The 23,076-nt window shown below is 38.9% G+C and overlaps 1 protein-coding gene across 8 annotated transcripts in view; it reads left to right on the top strand.

Annotated features, from left to right (window-relative positions):
• Window positions 1–23,076, top strand: part of CLCN3 (chloride voltage-gated channel 3) — a 73,607-nt gene that overhangs the window by 27,039 nt on the left and 23,492 nt on the right. For 6 of the 8 annotated variants that reach the window (XM_042807833.1, XM_042807832.1, XM_042807829.1 and 3 more), the window contains exons 3-5: window positions 17,265–17,422; window positions 19,773–19,872; window positions 22,242–22,429. In XM_042807833.1, the coding sequence (XP_042663767.1) occupies window positions 17,265–17,422; window positions 19,773–19,872; window positions 22,242–22,429 (446 nt within the window). Of the gene's footprint in view, window positions 1–3,656; window positions 4,263–17,264; window positions 17,423–19,772; window positions 19,873–22,241; window positions 22,430–23,076 lie in introns of those variants that run through there. The other 2 variants (XM_032983924.2, XM_042807830.1) reach the window with 1 other exon arrangement.

The following is a 23,076-nucleotide window of genomic DNA, read 5'->3' as shown; positions in this document are numbered from 1 at the left end:
TGTCTCCTATAATTGACATAGAATAAATGCACTAACAATTCATTCTGTAATAATTCTTTCTTAAGGTTTCAAAAATTGTTGTTGTATTTCCTCCTGCTGTGAATGACTTTTTCTTTAGAGCCTTACAATAAGATTACAGACTGTTTCCAGATGCTGTTGGGATAAGGAGTTGAGAGTACTCAGGGATATGTTGTACTTCTCCTTAAATCAAAGTATTGTGGATAATTTAAAGTTCAGAGGTGCTTAGGTTTGTTTTTTCACAGGCACAAATAAATGGTGAGAATGTGCAGTGGCTCTGAAAGTCACACTGCTTTTGGGTATTCAAAATCTTAGATTCAGTTGCTCTTGTTGAAAATGTGATTGGATGAGGCCGCTCTTCAGAAAGCAGTTAGATGTATAGATGACAGCAAATGGAGGTGTCTGTTTAACTTAATAGGAGGCACCAGTATTTTAGAACGGAGTGTCTGTACCTCAAGGGTTCCCCTTGCTTGGAGGTAAGATAGTCTTTAAAGTTTTTAAAATGTATTTTGCTATATGCTATTTTTTTTTTTCCTTTTTTCTCATTTGGTTTTCCATCTATATAGAGATACCAGGATTTTTTCAACATCTGTATTGGAGCCATATTTTTAAGATTTAATATATTGATAGGTCTGTGAAGTAAATTTAATATTTTTTTATATCCTGCTGTGTGCTCAAAAAGATAATTTCCAGTACACAGCTTGTAGCATTGGCTTATAAAAGAAATAACTTAATGAAGAAAGTACTTAGAACATTATTCAAGAAACTAATGCGTTTGAAAACTAAAATAGTTCTCTGTCTGTCACACTTAGAGGTGAAAAAGCATACATAATAAAATTAATTCCTTTTCTTGTGTCTTGTGTGAACGAAACTGAAGATGAGCCTTGGTGCTGCAGGTATGCAGTATTCTCAACTTTCCTGAGTGTGAATAATCTCAGTAATTTCACTGGGACCCCTCAGTTATGGAAGTCATGTGTGTTTGTGTTCGACATACGTTCAAGTGTTACGCTGAAGCAGTCTGTATAATGACTTGCATATTTTCTGCTCTTGAGAGAATTTTTTTTTTCTTTGATGGAGTTTGATAAAAATGAATCTCTGTAACTGAAGTGATGGTGTGGTTAATGAAGGACACATTTTACTGAAGCGGAACACTTAAAGCAACTAAGAATAATAATCAGGGAACAATAATTTTCTATTATGTGCTAGAGGGAAAGAAAAGGAAAAACAATATGCACATCTTACATATTTCATTACAACTGAACTAACTATGGAAATCTCATGTAAAATACTTCTCTTATCAGTAATTGCAAGATAGGACCAGTACAAGATCATACAGTAAACATGAATTAATCATAAAATCACAGAATGATTTGGGTTGGAAGAGACCTTAAAGACCATCTAGTTCCCACCCCCTGCCCCGGGCAGGGCCCCCTTCCCCCAGCCCAGGGGGCTTCCAGCCCCGTCCAACCTGGCCTTGAACCCTTCCAGGGAGGGGGCACCCACAGCTGCTCTGGGCACCCTGGGCCAGAGCCTCACCCCCCGCACAGGGAACAATTTCTGCCTTACATCTCATCTAAATCTGCCTTCTTTCAGTTTAAGACTGTTACCCCTCATCCTTATCCCCACACCCCCTGACCCAGAGTCCCTCCCCACCTTCCCTGTCCCCCCTTTAAGCCCTGGGAGGCCGCTATAAGGTCTCCCCGGAGCCTTCTCTTCTCCAGGCTGAACCCCCCCAACTCTCTCAGCCTGGCCTCATCAGGGAGCTGCTCCAGCCCCCCCAGCATCTTTGTGTCCCTCCTCGACCTGCTCGAGCAGCTCCGTGTCCTTCTGCTGTTGAGGGGCCCCAGAGCTGGCCCCAGCACTGCAGGGGGGTCTCACGAGAGCAGAGTAGAGGGGGAGAATCCTCAACCTCCCTGGCCCTGCTGGCCACGCTGCTCTGGATGCAGCCCAGGACACGGGTGGCTTTCTGGGCTGTGAGCACACACTGCTGGCACACAGTCAGTTTTCCACCAACACTCCCAAGTCCTTCTCCTTGGGGCTGCTCTCCAGCCACTTCTCGCCCAGCCTGTGTTTGTGCTGGGGATTGTCCAGACCAAGATATATGATATATGGATACAGTATATAATAACATCAGTTTTAAATGGAAGTAATTATGTAGCCAGTTTAAGATTCCCTCTCTTTAGATACTGGTTATTTGAAGTGCTTGGGTTTTGCCAAAGCTGTAACAGTTACTGTTTGGTGCTGTATCCCCAGAACGCCTTGGTTAGCATTCATGGGGGTTGTTGCCTGTTTTGTGTACTGTGAGTTTTAATGGCTGGGAACATTTTGTCAGTGTGTAGAGTAATGCAAGCTTAAGTAGGGACTTGTGCTTATTATGTTTTTGTTTTCTTCTCCTGCCTGCTCCCTCCCCTCCCTCCCCCCCCCCCAAGGTTTTCAATATGAGTATGGTTGTTATGCAGTTCTGATACCAGAATAGTCATCACAAAAAATGAGAGACACCAGATCATTGTAGTTAGATATGTAATTAAATTCTTGTTTGTTTTTTGTTTTTTTGTTTTTTTGTTTTTTTTTTTATTATTACATATGTTCAAATCTGACCTTCAATGCTGTAGAATTGAAAGTTCTACACTCTGAGTGGAGGGTGGAGGGGGTGTGAAAGTGAAAGTGGGGTAAGCGAACCCGGTGGAGCCAGCGGTTGGCTATCAGCGGGTTACATTGTTCCTTCACTGGTGGTAATCATTTTCGGTGTTTGAAAAGACTAAATAAAATTACTGGGAGACAGACTTACCCGCCCACCCAGTTATACATGAATTTACCATTTCAAATAATAAGATATTGTAAGTGTTTAAGAAGTCTCAGCTCGTGGGGCTCCAGAAAGGTGAACAAAATGGGGGTAGATAGGTTTTTTTTTCCTTTTTTTTTTCCCTTTTTTGTTTTTTTTTTTCCCCCGGGTTTGCCTTTTTAGCTGAGCCGCTCCCCCCCCCCCCCCCCCCCCCCCCCCGCCTCGTTCACTTGTTGAAAAAGGCTGCCAGTTTTCGGCAGCTTCAGGGGGCGAGCGGATTTCTTCTGTCGTCCTCCCGTCTGTCCCCGGGGCGCTTCCCTCTGCTGCCGGGGGCGGCCCGGCCAGGAGCCCCCCTCCCGCAAATCGCCAGCAGGCTCTTCTCCCTTTTGACGTGCGGAAAACAGACTCCACAATCTGATAGATTGTAAAGTAGGTATGTTTCTTCAGCGCTGGGCACACAGGGGATCGCTCCTCCTAATGTGTGTGCCACCATGTGGCACCGTTGCCTTAGATTTATAGAGCAAATGATTACATATTCATAATATTTCGCAATACGCCTATACATATGCATCACCTATCCCCGCTTCGTATTAAAATTAGCATTTCCATGGTCTCCTCCCAGTTGAGTCTGCGCAGTGAGTTCCTTCGGTCCTGGGCAGGGGTCGTGGGAGGCAGTATCTCCTCTTCCTCAGTGCTGAACTTTTCACCCCGAATTCCTGCGCAGTCTCTGTCACCCCCCTGGACCCGCAGAGCAGGTTTGTGCCGGTTGTGGGGTTAATCTTCACTTACTCAGGGGTGGAGGAGGCTTTTTACTTAAACAGGAGAAAGTGGTCCAGCAACACAAACATCTTCACTTACTCAGGGGTGGAGGAGGCTTTTTACTTAAACAGGAGATAGTGGTCGAGCAACACAAACACAGCAATATCTATCTTGTGCAATCTAAGCAAACTCTTATCTCGACTATTTCCCTTGTCATCCCCTTCTTGCTATTCCCATATTAACCCTTACATCCCCTGTTCCTATCTAGGCCCTGTATCACTTTCCCCTACCCCAACCCCTTAAAGACGCGGCTTCATTTTTCCCGGTGCCCCCCCCAAAAAAAAAAAAAAAAAAAAAAAAGAAAAGAGAAAGCAGCCGCGTGTGCGAGCGCTGTGCCGGGCGGCGCAGGTGTCGGGGCCGCGCCCGCCGCCCGCGCAGCCACTGGCAGCGGCTGCGGCCGCCCCGCGCTGACATCAGCGGCGGGCAGAGCCCCGCTCCTGCGCCCGGGCGGCGGCGGCGGCGCGCAGGCCGCGGCCGGCCCAGCCATGGCAGCGGCCCCCGCGTGAGGAGCGCCGCGGCCCTCCCGAGCCGGCTGGCGGGCCGCGGGCTCCTCGCCCACCCATGGACGTCGCTTCCGATCCGTATCTGCCCTACGACGGCGGGGGAGGGGACGGCATTCCGCTGAGGGAGTTGCACAAACGAGGTATGGCCGAATTCGCCCGGGAGGTTTACCCGTTTGCCCGGCCGGCTGCGCGAGGCTGCCGTTCCGATTTGAAGCGGCGGGGGAAGGAAGGGCCCGCGGATCACCGCAGTGCTTTGTGTTGCCGGCCTGCTGCCTTTTGTGGGAGGAGAATTCGGTTCTGGCTGGTCCCTGGGCTGTCAGCGACTGTTTTCTCTGCGGGCAGATTAGTCCTGCTTCACATCCCCTCATCGCCTTGTGACTCCATCTTCGGTGTGTGTGGTGTGTGGCAGTCTTTCCCTCTCTCGCTCTCTTTTTTTTTTTTTTTTTTTTTTTTTTTTTTAAATCAATAAAACCATACTGTACGCACTCAAAAAAAACAAACCCCCACCAAACTAGAATTGTGGTTGTGACTGACCGTGACCAAATTGGCAAGCTTATTAAATAAGCTATTTTCATGCCTTTCACTAACTTGAATAGGAACAGTGTTTGTCTAGCTTTGAAGTTTCCGTGGGTGCTTTTAGACTTGACTCTCTGTTGACGTCTTTGATATGTGAAGGGAAAACTGTACAGCTGTAATATGTTACTTAAGCCAATATTGATGAGCGCTTAAGAAACTGGAGCTTTGTGGTAGGTTCTTTACGCTGTTGCTTGCAAGGAAGCAGAATTAAAAAGAAAACAGTGTTATCAATGTTCAGGGAAAAGATCCTCTTCTGAGCTTGTCTTTTGTTTCTTACTGCAGATTTAAAGCAGAATATGTTCTGTAAAGATTTGGTTTTGTACTGAGAGAAGTTGTAGTAGGTAGTTGTAGTAAATTAAAGTTATGCCTTCAAATTCTGAGGATGTAAGTATTTTTTTTTTTTCTTGGTTGGATTTGATGGTTACGCTTTGATGTTTAGAAACAGTAAATATGGTAAATTCTTACTTTAGTTTTCTTTAAATTGGTTAATCTAAAATTAGAAAGTTACAAACATTCATGGCTACTAGGAATGGCATTAGAGAGGAGGTGGGTTGAGAATAAAGATACAATTTACATAAGATGGTTTTTTCTTCTTTCAGTGTTAATATATTGTTTCACCTTTCCTTGTAAACTCTTATTTCTGTGAATAAATTAGGTCACACTTTTTACGTTCCTCTATCTGCGTTTCAGTAGTTTACATAAAGGGTTATTTGTTGTCTTTTTATGATTCTTAGAATGTTTTTCAGCATATGCTGAGAATATCAACAAGTTCCAATGTGGCTTATTTTAAGACAAGCAAATTTTTCTCCGCTCAGATCATTATTATATAGCAAGTGCTGGATAGTTCTCTTAAGTCAGATTTTTAGAATCGTTTCTGAGAAATCGAGGGTGGTATTTTCTTAGAACATTTGCAGGGTGTGAATTGGAGATCTTACCGGTGTATATAAATACCTGAAGGGAAGGTGCAAAGAAGGAAGAGACAGCCCTCTTCAGTGGTGCCCAGTGACAGGACCACAGGCAGTGGGCACAGACTGAAACACAGGAGGTTCCCTCGGAATGTCAGGAAACAGGTTTTTTACTGCGAGGGTGACTGAGCACCGGAACAGGTTGCCTGGAGAGGTTGTGAAATCTCCTTCCTTGGAGGTATTCGAAAGCTGTCTGGACGTGGTCCTGGGCAACTGGCTGTAGGTGGCCCTGCTGGAGCAGGGAGGGTGGAGCAGGTGCCCTGCAGAAGTCCCTTCCGGACTCAACCATTCTGTGAGTTTAGATTTGTAGACAGACTTAAAGGTTGAAAACTGCCAAACAGCCTTAATGTTACACTTCCAAATGCTGCAAATTATAGTTAGACATTGAAATGTGATCAGCTGTATATTGTTTCTAGAAATTACCAGATTTTTGTTGATTTTACGATATAAAAAGGTAAACATTTGTAGTGCAGAATGGTGTCTGGCACATTGCTGTTAAATATACAGTTTACAAGTACTGTAATGAAAACAGTTGAGTGTTCAACTAGGTGTTCCCATTGTGGTGGCACTGCTAGGAGCCAGCAAGAGAATTCCCAGTGGCAACTTGTCACTTTTTGCAGTTTCATTGAATTCCGTTAGGGCTTGTAACTTCCTATATTCTAATACTGTATTTCAAAACCAGTGCTACTGGTGCTTCTTGGGTTTGCTATAGTGAATTTAGATAAAAAACAAACAAACAAAAAAAAAAACAAACAACAAAACAACCCATACAGTATTACCATAATCTCTTGCAAATCTTAATTTGTCAAGTGCATATGACTCATAAGAAAATTGAGTCTTCAGACCAGTTTGTTCCAGAGATTTCATCAAAATCTGTGGGTATTTCCTACTGATTTACAGTACCACAGTAATCTGTTATTGCCATCTAGCTATCAAATCAAGGCTTAAAATGCTAACAGACAAACCCAGAAATTTAAAGTAAATTCTTGACATTTCTTTATTATCTGTGAGTATAGATCAAGATACTACCAAGATTTTTTTTTACTCTCATGTAGATTACACAGCATTGTAATAACAAGCTTAAGAGAAAATGGATAAAGATGTTTTGAGAAAACAAGCTTAATTGTTAAAGCCTGTGGAATTTTTTCCCTTATTCAAATACTGACAGCTCTTCTGTCCTGCAGAGTAATGTTCATGCCATGCAAAACTGCTTTGTAACATCAAAGCATTTGTTGCACTAATTGACTGCAGTGTCTCACCCAAAGTGGCTGTACCTCAGCAATGATGAAATGACTGTTTAATTCAGTAGGGGTCTTTGAGGTTTAATTAATGGCCTTTACTAACATTCAGTGAGGTGATATACAAAGTATTATAATACGTTATTATTAAAAGGCTGGCCCGTTGGTTTGCATTAAGAAGATGTTTTATTTTTTTTCAGTGCAAATATGCTGTGAAACATCAAATGGAAATATTTTAAAATATGTATTTATTCATTATGTTTATCTCTTAATGTTGGTTACTCATCATAATATCTATATTTTTTTCAAAGAGATAATTGAATACTTAGCAGGAGTTTCTTTAACTTGCTCTGTCCTGAGACTTCTCTTTGTGGTCCTAAATGTATCATTCCAGACCTCCTTATCCTTCCTGATCCTCCTCACCCTCCCAGGTATACTGAAATAAAACTGCAGGAACACAGTTCACTTCTGCTCTCTTCTCTGCTAACCAAAAGGGTTAAAAGTACTACTTCTCTCTTCAGAAAGAGTTTTAAAGTCCTGATTTAAGATTGCATATGTCATAAGTAACTGACACGTACACTTTTTCATAAGAATATCTTATATGATAAACCATATGCTAGCATATACGTTGCATAAATAAATTATTTTTGTTGCTCAGTTCTTTGCCCTTGGATTTATTTTTGCATCATTTTTGCTAGCTGGGCCCTTTTGAAAGTTCCACATTATTAGTATCTTGCTTGTCTTCCAGCCATCCACAGACATGCTCGCACTCTTTCATTTCCTTCCCCCTCTTTTTTTTTTTTTTCCCTAAAAAAGCATTAATTTTGCCACTCTTTAAAAATCTAAAATCTGAGCAGTAGCAGTACATGTACAGTGGCCAAGCTGCCACTAGCAAAACTTGAGCTTCAGCAAGCATGAGGGTTGCTAACTCCCTTTTATTTATTACATATACACAAGCACATCTCAGGTTTTAGATTTCGGAAGTCCTCAAGCACAATTAACGAAGTGCTGTTCCGCTAATAATCTGCGATTGAGACAGCAGTCAGGAGATGTGAAAATTACCTATTTAAAGAGCACACCAAATTTACTGATGACTTAGCTTTAGAAAACCCAATTTTTGTTTGAGAGGCAAAATAACTCACAGTTTCATTCATCGTGCACCAATCACCACGGCATGTAGGTGCAACTCCTGTTGCTTAGACTATACTATTAACAGTAACATTGGGGAAACCTCACCGCTGCCCCCAGCTTCACCTGCTATCATAAGCTATGGGGCAGAGGATATTTAATAATATCCTAGTAGGAGTTCAACTCAGATGCATACTGAGCAAGCTCAGATCCTCTAAGTGCTAAAAGTTATACTTCTGTGGTTTAGGCTGCATTTCTGTTTATGAGCCTCTTGGGTTTAAGAATTAGTAATGAATCAAAAGCCAATAGAGCCTGAAATTCTCGGTGTGACCTTTGAAGTAAATGGGTGTGAAATTGTGTACACATACGCAGAGCTAGAGTTTGACCCTGAAATTCTATTGGTAGCAGAGGAAGAGTAATCAAAATAATTTTCAGACTAATTACAGATTCATGACAGAAAATGTGATCAAGATTATTGTAGTTGTCTAACATTTAGTACTGAGAGAAACCATTACTTGGAGAAACTCAACATGGTTACAGCACTGAGTTTCTGCTGCACTTTGTTTCAAGGTTTCTAGTATAAAAAGGGGATAAGGATTTTCAATTATGAGTTTAGCATATTTGACTTCAGTGATTAACAGAAAAAACTACGAGATATAACTACAGTTCTTTGTAGGTAGTTACAGGTTATCTATCTGCATGTGCTGTATGACTGATACGGTTCTCTAATTAGGTTTTCTATTAGGCAAGTATTTCTCAATTTTGGAAACCATTTTGAGAGGTACTGTTATCTGAGATATTAGAAAGCTAATGAATAAACCAAGATTATGCCTTTCTTGGGCCTGAACATGGCCTGATTGGGATAATCATATTAGCAGAATTATTATTTTTGTTGCATCCTCTTTGCCCTTCAAAAAAACATGTAAGTCGCTCTTACGTACATGCAGCAGTGCTTAGAAATCTGATTATCTAAATTTCTGTTCTTCTGGCTCTTATTGCCTTGGCCATTGCTAGATGATAGATTACTTCCTTTTTGTCATGTTTGCTATATCTAACTTTATATGTCTTTATACTTTTTATTCTTTGAATCTCCTTCCTGAACTGTTCACCTTATATTGAAGTTGTAAATTCAGTACTATGGGGATCCCTATAAATCTTTACTTGCATATTCATTATGGACATAACTAAATAAATGTAGTCCCTTCTGTGTTTAAGACAACAAGAAAAGATATCTGTAATAATAAAGCCATTTCTTCTGCTGCATCATAGAAACAGAAGTGTTTCTTCCACCTGAAGGAAAAAGCCAAAGCTGGTTTTTTTGTTGTTGTTGTTTGTTTGTTTGTTTGTTTGTTTTTTTAATTTAAATTATGCTGTACACATTGAGCAATACTTGACATCTGCTTTGCCACCTTCTCAGATTCCTGTGCGTTTGCAGTGGACGCGAGTCTTCAAAAGTCTTGGTTTAACCCTGGGGTGCTACTATTCAACTTTCATCTAACTCCTATATTTTTAAAGGTTATTTTTAAACCCAGATTTTTTTTTATTTTTTTTTTTTTGTCAGAAGAAATGGAGAGGAGGGGATTATCACTCAGTACTTTGATAAAGCATTTTATTTCTTTTCCTTGTTCTTCAAAGCTTGTTCTGAGTCTTCCTGTTTCCCAACTATCAGATTTTTTCCAGCTGATTTTTTTCCAGTTCACATGTATATATTTTTGTCATTTTTTGCATGCATTTTGATTGTAATGCAGAGATCAATTTGTGCTTGTAAGCCTTTGGTGCAGTTTAGAAGAGCCAACTGAAGAGCCAGGCTGAAAGTTCATAGTTACACACAGAAGAGATCATATTATTGATTGCGAAGACTTTAAAATCATTAATCATCAACAGTAGCGAATGATAGCACTCTGGCATGGCGTGCTGTGCTTATGGTTCTGAAATTTAAAAATTACTTCTAGCCAGGAAAAGACAGTAGCGTTTAATGACTCTTCTTGAGTGGTTACAGACAAATTTAAATAAACTGATTAGTGTTTCTTGTCGTCTTTTTTTTTTTTTTTTTTTGAAAGCCTCATATTTTGAGGTCTGAATATGGAGCCGGAAAGAAGCTGAGGCACTAACACATAGCTTGTGTACACAAATCTTCTTTGTTACAAGTGTAAATGATCCTTATGGTGTGCGTTGCATTCAGGGTGCTTCCCTGCCTCCATTCCCCTTGCCACCTAATACCCAAGGACACACGGGTGAAGCAAAGCCTTGGATTAGTGTCTGGCCTCCGGAAAGCCACAGCCCCTGCAGATTTTAACGCTCAGCAGGTTTGGATGGTCCTGTCAGGGAGAGCTTATTCCAGCCTTGCTGTAAACTGATTAGCTTCATTTTCCTTCACAGAGGGTACATTTATTTATTTTCCCCTTCCTTTCACACTGCTCAGAATAGCACAAATGAAACATGTTGCACTGCTGTCAGCCAAAAGGATGGCTGCTGAGGGGAGTACTGTGTAGATGTGCGCTGTCTAGAAAAAGGGATGTGTGAGCAGCAGCAAACTAGTGTGTATTCTTGCTGCAAGTTAGCAATTATGTAGCTTGCAGAGAAATACCTTTGAGAAATTGGGTCCTATTATTGCTCTGCCATTGCCTCCAATATTGACATTGTTTATCTGTTGTTGTGCTCACAACTCTGAAATGTTTCTAAACATAGCCACCTTTGGGATTTTTGGGCTCTGTGAAATGGATATTACTGTATAGTGTCTGGATATTAATATTTATATAGAAGTTTTGAATTTTTTCCAGCTGAAAGACATAATTAAAATCTAATAAGACCCCAAGGGTGCATTTATATATTTCAGTATAACTAGTCTGACAGTTTGTTGCTGTAGAAGGGGATGAACTTGCTTGTCATTCCCCATCTCTTCTCTCAGTTCTTGCTCTTGCACTGGCTCTGGTTCTTGTCTGACAGCACAGAAGCTTGATTCCAGCTCTGCGTTATGCCAGAATTTTTTTTTTTTTTTTTTTTTTTTACTTAGTTGGATTAGCATGTTTGCTTGGTTTACCGTGCAGTTGGATCCAAGCATGACAGAGCTGATCCAAGGGTGAGAGCTGGAGTGTGTGACCAAGAATGGCAGAGGGAAATAGGGGGAGAAGATCACCTATTTGGGTGGCAGCAGGCTGCTAGATCAGCTCAGCCTTATTGTGTAATTATGTCCTGAGAGATATGTCTCATTTCATAAAATGGCATAAGCTAATATATGCTCAGCTTGAGACAGTGCTGTATTTTGTGATGTGTGTTCAGAAGATGTATATCATATGCTGTATAGCATATAGAACGGGTCTTTATCATAAAATTGCAGTCCCTTTTAAGCTCTGCTAGCCATCTTCTTGAGCCTGTTCAAGTCTAGGTTCTGTACCTTATTCTCTATGGAGGCTGTAGCTGTGCAGATTTGTTCTGTAGGTGATATTGGGTAATTGTTCAGATCATCACATGGTGAAGAACCACATAAAAATCTATTGTGCGCCATCTGATTACCCAGGATGCAGCATTTGTCTGAAATCTGGATGTTTTTCTTCACATTACTTTTATGAGAAAAGAATGAACACTGCACACAAGGAAAGACTCGGGAAGGATCGTTGAACCAGTTATGTAGGAATCAGGAGCACTGAATATGTTGCAAAAACCCCTTTCTTAAGTGAAAATGTATTTGGATAACTGTGAAGCACTAGCTCCCTCATTTCTTTAACTCAAGGTGATTTAAGTGTACTTTCAGTGGGATTTTTAAATCATAGAGTGTGGAAACTGGAACCCACTCCCTCCCAGAAAGAGAGAACACCAAGAAGTGAGAACCCAGGTCCAGGATAGCAGCACCTTTATGATCATCTGGGTTCCTTCACTGGGGACTTGGTCCAAGAGATCCGTTGAGTGACAAATGCAACAGCGTATGAATGTTGGCAACTCATATTTTGATTTGTTAGTGTTTTAAAATGTTTAATTGTGAAAATTTTTTAATTGTACTGCCCTGGTTTAGGCTAGGATCGAGTTAGTTTTCTTCCTAGTAGCTGGTACAGTGCTGTGTTTTGGATTTAGCCTGCAAATCGTGTTGATCACACGCTGATGTTTTAGTCGTTGCTAAGTAGCGCTCATCCTAAATCAAGGCTTTGCGGTTTCCCCTGCTCTGCCAGCCAGCAGGTGCACAAGGAGCTGGGGGGGAGCGTGGCCAGGAGAGCTGACCCGCAGTGGCCAAAGGGCTGTTCCACCCCACGGAGCATCGGGCTCAGCACATGAACCGGGGGGAGTGGGCCGGGAGGGGCAGGTCGCTGCTGGGGCATCACTCAGCAGGTGGGGAGCCACTGCCCTCTGCATCACTTGCCTTTTCTGGGGCTTTGTTTCCCTCTCTTGTTTAACAGATTCCTTTGCGTTACTATTATTATTATATTTTATTATTGTTGTTGTTACTTTATTTTAGTTATTAAACCATTCTTCTCTCGACCCACGAGTTTTACTTTTTTTTTTTTTTTTGATTCTCCTACCCATTCCGCTGGGAGAGGGGAGGAGCGAATGAGTGGCTGCGTGGTGCTTAGTTGCTTAGTTGTAGTCTACATAAATCAGCTTTTTGTCATGTTTATCATAGTTCCAACATGAATCCAGACTGAAAACTGCTTTTATGAAGCTCATATATACAATATGAAAGAAGAGATATTCCTTGCCTCAGGGAGGACAATAAGGCAAGGAGGATTCTGTAATGTATAAAACAACTTGAGTGAGTATAGCAAGATACTAGTTCTATAATTTCTTTGTTCTTGCATTACGTCAGGCAGAACTAGCTAAGCAAAGCAGGAGGTTGGATCAGTGTTGGGAGCCAACAGCTATTCAGTGTAACTTCACGTTCAGAGGGAAGTGACAAGAGCAATATGGTAAGGACTGCTTTTTCTATCAGGCGTAGTGTCCTCTCAAGCTATTTTGGGTTGTATTTTTTTCATTCGCATTAAAACAATCAAACAAAACCCTCACTTATTCAGAGATGAGAGCTTTTTTATGGTGTTGGAATCTACTTATCTTATTCCAGTTTTGTGCATGTAGCATTTCTGTTTGGTTTTGCTCTACCTCATTCTGGTCAGGTGTCCTAAAGTACAGTGTTTTTCTGTTAACCTTACTGCTTATTACAGGTTTTTTTCTTTCAACATGATGCAGTATTCTTTATTAGGTTTTTTGGTTGGTTGGTTTTTGGTGTTTTTTTTTTTTTTAACAGTCTCACTTGAAGCAGTTCTTCAGCACTACTGGAGCTGATTGCAGAGAAGGGATTATGCTGAGGGGTTGGAATTATATGCATGTAAGGATAACAAAAGTCAGCTGCTTTCTTAGAAGGTAGTTCAGGCAAGACCCACAGTGACTGAGTCACCTAAAAGAGACAATCTCCTTTCTCTGAAGAAGTATGGTGCTTTTATTGTCTAGAAGCTTACTGTCTCCAAGCTTGCAGTGTGTGATTGCAGCAGCTTGCTAGTTATGTGTTGAGAATACAGGATTGTTAAAGATGCTATTGGAGAAGAGTGTGCTAATAAAGGGATGCCAGCTATCTTAGTTTTGCAAAGTATGGAAGAATTGTGTTGAATTTGCTTTGTAAGGATTCATGTGAGTTGTACTGAGCCTCTGAGAGAATCAGTATATTACTATTTGCCTCCCTGTAGTAACATGGGTTAGTTTGGAACAACAGTAATAATAGAAATTCTGCCTGCCATTTTTACCATCTGCTTCCCAGTCTAATAAAGTCTTAAGCAAACTCACGTGTAATGAAAAGAAGACTTTACTTTCTTTACAGCTGCAGAATGGCTCAGGTGTGTACATATGGAAAATGGAGGTGTTCTCTTGTCATAGCTAGAGGCTGTGCCTACATAAGTTGTGTGCTAAGTGCTTGTTTGGTTTTTTGTTTGGTTTTTTTTTTTTTTTTCAGACTAGAGGTGCTTGTATTTTGATGAAAAGCACTTGCATTGAGTTGTGGCCTGAGAAGGAGCCTTGAAACTTGAGGACTGGGGAAAAGGGGGAGGAAGGAAGGGGAAATACTTTCTGAACATTGGGAATGTCCAGAAGGCTATATTTGCTAAATGGTACAATTTATCAGGGTAATGATGATTTCCTGCTTGGAAGTTAGAATGTTGTGATTGAAAATCTATATTATAGTAAGGATTTTAACAAAAATCTATTGAGTTGGAAATAAATTTAGTAACACTTTGATGAAGCTGGCAATGAATGATGAAAAATTGCATGTGTTTGTGCTGATGGGAATCATTATCATCATATCTGGAAGGAGCATCTTACTGTGTGGAATGCTAGAGAAGGAAGGGAAGAAAGGGGCATGGAAGTTTGGAAAAGCGTTGAGTATTGGTAAAGGTATATTTCTCTAAATTCTCCCTTAGAACAGTTATATGCTACGTAGATCATAATACTAGTAGTATGTCCTCTCCCACTGCTGTCAGACTTCTATATCTTAGATACAGAGCATCAGATTTTTACAGTTGTCCTCTTAGTGGTCCTCTGTAGGGCAGCCTTTCTACCACACGCTAAGGCAGAGTATCACTGCTGCCTGTTTCTCACTGTACAAGATTAGTAGCTACTCAACTGTGTCGGGCATTCATAGCAGCTCTGTATTCAACAAAACCACGTCTTCAGCTTCACAACTTTTTCTGTGTCTTCTCCACATCGTATGATAATCATTTATCTTCCAGTATTCGGTGTGCCAGCAAATGCTGGCAAAGTAGGAACCAGACATGGTTCTGGTGGGATTTTTATTGTATCCAGGCAATGACCATTCTTTACAGTCCACTCCAAGTTCTGTTTGGAGTCTGGTGCAGCGAGTATGGTGCCATCCTGATAGTTTCCCTGGACAGAATTCCAATTCAGCACCTTGTGACATGCATAAAATCATCTGTTGCTGTTTGTGATACATTTACAACTCTCAACTTCCCTTTGCCTTGTGTGGCATAGGATTGCATGCTCCTTACAGCTTGATATTGCTTCATATATAGCAGGGCATAAAACCAACTCCCCGGTGGCAAGGGCATGCTTTTGTCCTACCACGATCACTCAGGTTCAGGAAACTGCTTGATCACATTGTAACTTTGTAGGAGATTAATAATTAAACTGTGTCTGAATTTAATTTATGCCCCCTTGCTTTGTGAACGAGGTTAATTTCATGTAAAAATAATATTTTCATGATCCATTCTGTTATTCTTTTAATTCTGAGAGCCAATCATTACAGTGTGAAATTTGTTACCACCTTTTCGACAAGATTGGCTTGCCCTTTCAGCTAGCCAGATGTGTGTCTTAGACTTCCTTTCTAGCTATGAGAATTGGAAACGGCAAGAGAATTGAATCCCTTATCCTAAAGCAAGGTTTTCACAATCAACTCTATTAGCAAATCTGATTTAATTTGTTGTTGTTAGCCTTTTATTAATGGAAGCATAGGTAACGCTTCTTTACATCTGCCTTAAGAGAGACTAGCAGCAGCTTTGGGAAGAGATTTACAGGGCTTAGCTCTGGTGAATAGATGAGGGAGAATTTAATATGGCATAGGCTGGGGAAAAAAACAGTATTGAGAAAGATAGCAGCTAGGCTAGCACAAGAGAATGATATTGGAATTGTTGACGAGTTGTCTCCTGCATTTGCATTCTCTTCCTTTTTTTTTTTTTTTTTTTAAAAAGTAAACTTTTTATAGGATTTTATAGCAGGCATGAACAAAACCTCTCAAATATGGATGGCTGAGGCACACCTTTGTGTCTGAGTATAATGCCAGGTGGCACACTGCTTCTGCTAGATCTCAGACTTCACAAATTTAAAGGGAAAAAGCACATTTTATCTATGTATAAATCTAATTGTCAGTTGTTGGTGAGAGTTGGGGCTGGTGAACTCAGCATTTTGTAGCATTTGGAAGTTTACAGGTAGGCCCTTTGAATGCCTTTTATTATTTTTTTTTTTAATAAGCTGGAAACTTCTGACAACACCAAGAAGATGACCCTGCAGTGAAAAAAACCTCAGAAAAACAAACAAGAAAACCCAACTCAAAAAAACCCTACCTGCCTAGCCATCAGTGTCTGTCTAGTGAAGGGAGTTCTAGGGTCTGTCTGAATTGATAGAATTCTTGGCCACCTTGGGCCTACACCTTTAAGAATAGAGATTATTGTGGTACACCATGTGCTGTTGCCCAAATTATTTTGTTCTTAGTCAAGCAAGTGAGAGTTATCATTCTTTAAATTCTTGTCTACATTAATTTCATTATCAATGCTCTCTTGATAGCAATTACTGTTGCAGAAGCAGTTTGCAGTGCATATAGGATGGTGGCCACACTATATTTAGGCAGCCATCCAGCAGGAAATTATCCTTGGGGTCTGTAAATATGCCACAGGAACTCAAAAAAGCCAAGATATTACAGAATTTATGGCATTTAAAAAAAAAAAATAATTAGAACTTTCTTGATCACTTGTGAAGAGGGAAAAATTCTCTGTACTACTCTTGCTTTTCTTATTCAGATCCTTGAAAGAAATACTGTTGGGGGATGTTGCTATGCAAGCTGCTTGTGAAGGAACTATTTAGTGATGACAAATCAGGAGAAAAAATTTTCATTATACAATATTTTCAACTTTTCATGATTTAAGGCTGTTGTGTGGGTTACCTGAAATAAAAACTTTAAAAAAAAAAAAAAAAGTATTTGTCTGGCTTTCTGTTACTTTTTAGCTATACCATTAATCTGTTGATAATGTATTTTAGGTCTGGTTTAGATATGTAGGAGAGACCGGTTATCAATGGTATATATATTTAAAAATAACTGACAACTTATGGAATTGCTGTGAACTTTAATCATCTGGTTTGGGGATTTTTTTTTTTTTTTACAGTCAAATTTTCCTCTGGTAGTTCATAAACTGAAATAAACTTCAAGTTAAATGTGTGTTGAAGCTGCTCATTTTTTCCACTTTGTGCTATTGAAGTTTCTCTGGAGTCTGCACACAGAACAACAATTTGACTAGTACCTTCATATTTAACTGGTGGAAATACAAAGTCACTAATGTGCAGATTTGACCTATAGATGAGTTACAGAAAAAAACAGTGACATGCAACATTGAGAGACCTAAATGAAGTAAAATATGCATATTATGGGAAGTGTTTTAATTATTTGTTCAGGAATTTTATATGCCGTAGTGTTATGAATATTAGAATACTTTATTTATTGCTGAATTAATTAATTCCTGTCCTTCCTCTGCCACAGGAACTCATTATACAATGACAAATGGAGGAAGTATCAACAGTTCAACACATCTACTGGATCTTCTGGATGAACCAATTCCTGGAGTAGGAACATACGATGACTTCCATACCATTGACTGGGTTCGAGAGAAGTGCAAAGACAGAGAAAGGCACAGACGGGTACTTGAGATAAATAACTATACTTTGAAAATATTTTTTATTGGATGTTGGGATTTAAGTCTGACCTAGTAACGCATGCAAATACGCACATACTTTAAATTTGTATGTAGTTTCACCATCTAGAACTACTTGAGTGCTATTAAAAAAGCAATGTTTCATTGATACCTGCTGTTCTGCAAGAGTATTATAACTTGGAAAGGAAACAGTAATTCAGTCAAGTGGGAATAGTTCCCTGTAACCCACATGACATTTTTACAGTACTGCCTTTTTTTGCATGCTAGTGTGTCTAAGACTATTTTCCAGTGTAGATAGATTTGTAATAGTATCATAGTGCTTGTGGTGGTACTTTGACAGAAAAGTGAGCGCTGATGTATATTGCTTTTATACTGACACAAGCGTGTCTGTGCTACTGCTGTGCCATGCTGCAGTTGTTTGGGTTATGGAAAATGAAAAATCTCAATATAGAAAACACATATCAGCGTATACATGCTTAACAAAAAAAGTAGTCTCAATATATATGGTAAATGTCCTTTCCACCCTCCCATCGCAGAACCTGCTTTTCTCCTTTTCTCTACTAATTTCTTCAGAAGATCTTCAAAGTTCAGGCCATTCATCTTAACCAGTGTGCTCTGCAGTGAGTTCTTTCATGAAACGGACTGAAGTTGGATTAGTCAGTGTCATGCTAGATACTGTCATTCATGTAACGAACTTGTTTAAAAGCATTTTAGGAGGAAATATACGATTTGGAGCCTTACTGCCAAGTTTTTGGGATGCTTACATTAATTAACCTTAAAAACAGAACAGATTTGGCGATGTGATTTCTCCTAAAATATTTTTAACTGATCAAAATGAATAGTTACAAAGTAATTATAATTGTATGGAGGAGTCAGGGGAGAGGTTCCTTCATGTACAACACTAGCATTATTCTGCTTTCTTTGGAAACACCATTTTTAACTTTCTGGAAGAAAATGTAGGATGTATATGCTGATCTACTTTGACATGGTTAAAAGAAAAAATAAATCTTACACTAGTTTAAAAAAGAAGCCATCCACAATTGCACTATCTAGTGGTTTGTTTTAAGGAAAAGAGATCCTTGGACAATGAATCTGAGAACACGTACATTGTTTGAATGCTTTTAATGAAAAGTAAGAAGGTGTTTTCCATGTAATAGTTTTTTTTTTTTTCATAATTTGATGTCTAAGCAGTAATTAACACAATGCCATCTTCATGCTGCAGATGTGTAGGTTAGTGTCTGGTGGAGATGCCACTGGATAGAACGCTGGGTCTGAGCAATTGCTGGCAGGGCAGGTCACACCTGGGAGTAGGTTAGCTAGCGTGAAGTCTCACAGCTGTTACTCATTTTGATGTCTGAGACCAGAAAAGACAGACAGGACAGTTCACACTCTATAGGCACAGAACTGTGACATTTATAAATATGCCCTGAATGATAGGAGCCTCTCTAGCCATGTAATCAAAGATACTGAAAGAAGAAGGAATGAGTACTACTAGTTGATGGTTATTTTGAAAGACATGCTACTGTAGAAACAACTTTTTTATTAAAAAAAAATTTGAGAATCTCACAAATGTAGAAGAAACTATGAAATATACTTATTCGCTTTAGGGGTGGTATTTTTTCCTACATTTCCTTGTCTAGTAATCTTCTTGCTGTTTGTTGCACATACTTTCTCCCTCCTTTTACAGTATGAAAAAAACGTAAGAATAGGATCCCACTTACATAATGAAGGTTTAATCATAAAACAAATTATGCACAAATTTCAGATGAGTGCACAAAGTAAATAAGGCTAAAATAAGAATTACTATTTTTTCAGTACAATAACATTAGATGTCATTAGTAATAGTTGTCTAGAAGTATAGGGGAGTTATCAAGTTTTTTGTTTTGTTTTATTTTTGTGTGATTTTTAGTCTAAAGATAAATGTTTATATTTGAAATAGAAGATAAGGAATTTGAATTTTATGGAATAACTTACTAGTAGTGCACTAACACTTTATTTGAGGTTCAATAAAAAATATTATTTAGGAGATAAATAATTTTACAATTGCACGTTTTAGATGCGTATCACAGAAAGTATTCATTTATCCTAATAATGCATTTCCTGGGTTTTAGTTCTTAAATTAAGCAAATTTACTTTGCTCTGTCAGTTGTTTGATGTCTGAATAACCGAGCTGATTTATCTATGTAAAGCACTAAATACAAGGAGAATGCTTGTAGTTTAAAGAGAGGGTATATTTGCTTGCAGCTTGTATCATGCAGTTCGTATATCAGACTTAATTTTCTCCTATTCAAATTAGAGAAACACATACAAGTATACATAACGATTTCTCTTTGCAGATTAACAGCAAGAAGAAAGAATCAGCATGGGAGATGACAAAAAGTTTGTACGATGCATGGTCAGGATGGCTTGTAGTCACACTAACTGGTTTGGCATCAGGTAAATTCAAACCCAAAGGATTTCTTTCTTAGGTTTGTCAGCAAGTATAGTTACCGTGTTTTTGTTTGTGTTATCCACCAACCTGGGTAAGAGCTGGCTTAGACTACCACCATAATTCCATGAGGGAAGGAAGAAGTTGACTGTCTTGACTTACAGGCTTTAGCATTTTGAGGGGAGGGTTTACTCATCAAATGGAAAACAAAATCCTCACTGCATTTAGTGAGAGTTTCTCAGAGTTATTGAACTTCTGCCTATGAAGCTGTCAGTGTTCTTTAATACTGTGATTGAGATTGGTGTTTTCCCATTCTGTTAAATTTTGCTTTTTTCCTCTAGGATTTCTTGCGAAAGTGTATTAACTGATCTTGCTAGATGTTTTTTCTCCTACGAATTTGTCTTTGTTTGGTTTTGTTTGTTTTTGTGTGTGTGTGATTTTTTTTGTTTGCTTGTTTTGTTTTATTTTTGTGGGATTTTTTCCTAGGAACTTTACTGAACCCATTAGCTTACTCCATATGGACCGAGAAGTAGCTCTGGTATATGTGTAGTTTTGGTGAACACAGTTCCTTGTAAAGCATGCGTTTATACATGAGCAAAGTCTAGTTATGTTTACATCATACTTTTCTAGAGGTTGTTGCACAGAAAACACTAGCTTTAACAGGTAGAGTTTGTTGGCCTCTACTTCAACTATATCTTTTCTTTTTAATGTATTTTAGGATGAGTTTTACATCGAAAATAATTTTGTGGGCCCACACTCATGCAGTGCTGCTTTCTATCAGCATAGTTTGGGGTGACCAAAACGTGCAGGAGTGAGAAGTCACAAACTTTGTGCTCAGTTTTTCCCAAAAAGTATTTCAAACAGAGATCTTGGATTAAATGCTAGGAAAATCGGATTAGTTGCAGAGTATGGGTGTGCTTGTTAAAAAAGTATAGTAACTGTATAATTACTACTTAGATATATACATAATCACTTTCACAAATCACATATAAATTAATATATATGCAAAGTTTGTAGTATGTTTATATACCTCCGAATGTACAAACTAGGAGTATATAATTACTGGCAATTGCTTGTAATAATTTGGGTGGGAACATGCAGTGTTGTGTTTCCACCCTGAAAGCTGCTATGTATATTAAAATTGCCTTACTACCTTTCTGAGCAACAAAGCGAGCAAATTCTGGTCATGAACATTCCTAGATTTTTCGGTTTCAGTTGCTTTCTGTTGTATGTGTCTAGTGAATCTTAAATGGTACAATGCTGATTTCAGTCGTGGGGAGGTCTTCTGTTTATGTATTTTAATTTAATTTTGTTGAAATTTTGTTCTACTGAAATATTCACTTTGATTTCGGTTGGCCCAGGATCTCAAACTGAAGGTCTGTCAGACTAGTAAATATAAATTAGTAAATTGGAGGTAATTCTCTATTACCAACTTACACAAGTGAAATGGTGACTGTAATTTTGTAATAATGTAATTGTGACAAAAAAAAAAAAAAGTAATAATTTTGACTGTCTCTATACAGCTAGTTCTAGTAGTGATTAATACATTAAAAATAGTAAATGATAACTAATTAATAGTTACACACCTTCACGAAAATAGTGACTTTAGAAGTAGTTTTTCAGTATCCTGCTACCATGAAAAACTATTTTGCTTTTGTAAAATAAAGAGGGGGTTTAATTTTTTTTAAATCCTTTGAAGCAATTTCCTAAGTAATACCTTTTTTTTGAGGACTTTTCAGCAAGTTATCTGCATGTAGTTGCAACACAGAATCCCTCGTAAGCTTTGAGTTTGTGAACTGCTCAGTATCTATACTGTTTTTCACCTGAAGTAGGAATTTCACACACTCACTGTGTTACAGAACCAGGTCATTTTGTATATGGATCACATGAATGTCATCAGGGTTTATTTGGTGTTTTATTTATGTCCTAAAACTGTTGTTGGCAAGGTAAGAATTACTTTCTCTAAACACGCTGTTCTGAACAAAACATAGTAGAATAGTTCATGAGTGCTCTGAGGCATGGCAAGGTAGTTTTGTCAGAAGTTCTGTTGTCTTTGTCACCACAAAAATGTATCAGTCCTCTTGATTCTTAACTCCTTAATTTCAGTGAATTGTTGGAGAACTGTGGCATTGGGTGGGTGGGAAAGATAGATGCATTTCACTTGGGAAATACACAAGGTACTAGATTCTTCAGCAAATACAAATCTTGCCATATTGCAAAGAGGATATGTTCCTGGAAATCAGTAATATTTTAAATGTCTATTTAGGTTTTCTGTATTTTTAATTTACATCAGTTAATACCATCACATTTCTTCATTTTAGCGGTGTGTGTTATTCCTATTTACCAGAATATTAATACAAAACTGTTTCTACAACAGGGGCATTGGCAGGATTAATTGACATTGCTGCTGACTGGATGACTGACTTGAAGGAAGGCATTTGCCTTAGTGCTTTGTGGTTTAACCATGAACAGTGTTGCTGGGGTTCAAATGAGACCACGTTTGAAGAGAGAGATAAATGTCCGCAGTGGAAAACATGGGCAGAACTAATAATTGGGCAAGCAGAAGTAAGTATATACCTTTTCTTTGATGGTCTTGCTTGACTGAACGTGAAAAGAAAATAATGGTCTTAAGGTTAGGGTACTAAACACGGATTTGGGTTGTACTATCTGCTCCATTTTTCAGCATTTGAATTGATGAATAGGTTACAGTGTAATAAATGTGCATTTCATGCTCTCTGAGGGGGCTTGGAGTGTTGCTGGTGTAAGGAAATTATGAGAACATAGAACTGTTAATAACATGAGAATTTCTGTTCTTGATCAGAGCTATACATAAAATAAAAATTAAATTTGTGTTGTTCTCCGATAACTAAGAATAGACTGGTTTTATTTTTTCTACCACAAAATTTTTTCAATTAAAGAATATTTACTTGGTATTCAGTAGATTTTAGCATCTAATAGCTATTAAAAAACCCCAACCTATGCTATGGTTATTTTTGCTTTTTAAGGTGAATTGTTAGGACAGTTTCTACCTCGTATAACCCAGTCTTTGCTGATATGCAGGTGTCATGACTATGCTTTTCAAACAAAACTCTCTTTCTCGGCTTGGTAATAATTACTGTCCCTCAAAACTTGTACATAAGTGTACTTGCAGCAAGAGTACTTCCAGGTTATTTTAAGTAGTGATTTTGTTCCTACATCAAATTTATATTCTG

This window comes from Tyto alba, unplaced genomic scaffold (assembly GCF_018691265.1).
Source record: "Tyto alba isolate M040663 unplaced genomic scaffold, T.alba_DEE_v4.0 Super-Scaffold_6, whole genome shotgun sequence".
Lineage (NCBI taxonomy): Eukaryota > Metazoa > Chordata > Aves > Strigiformes > Tytonidae > Tyto > Tyto alba.
This window is presented reverse-complemented; position numbering and strand designations above follow the sequence as displayed.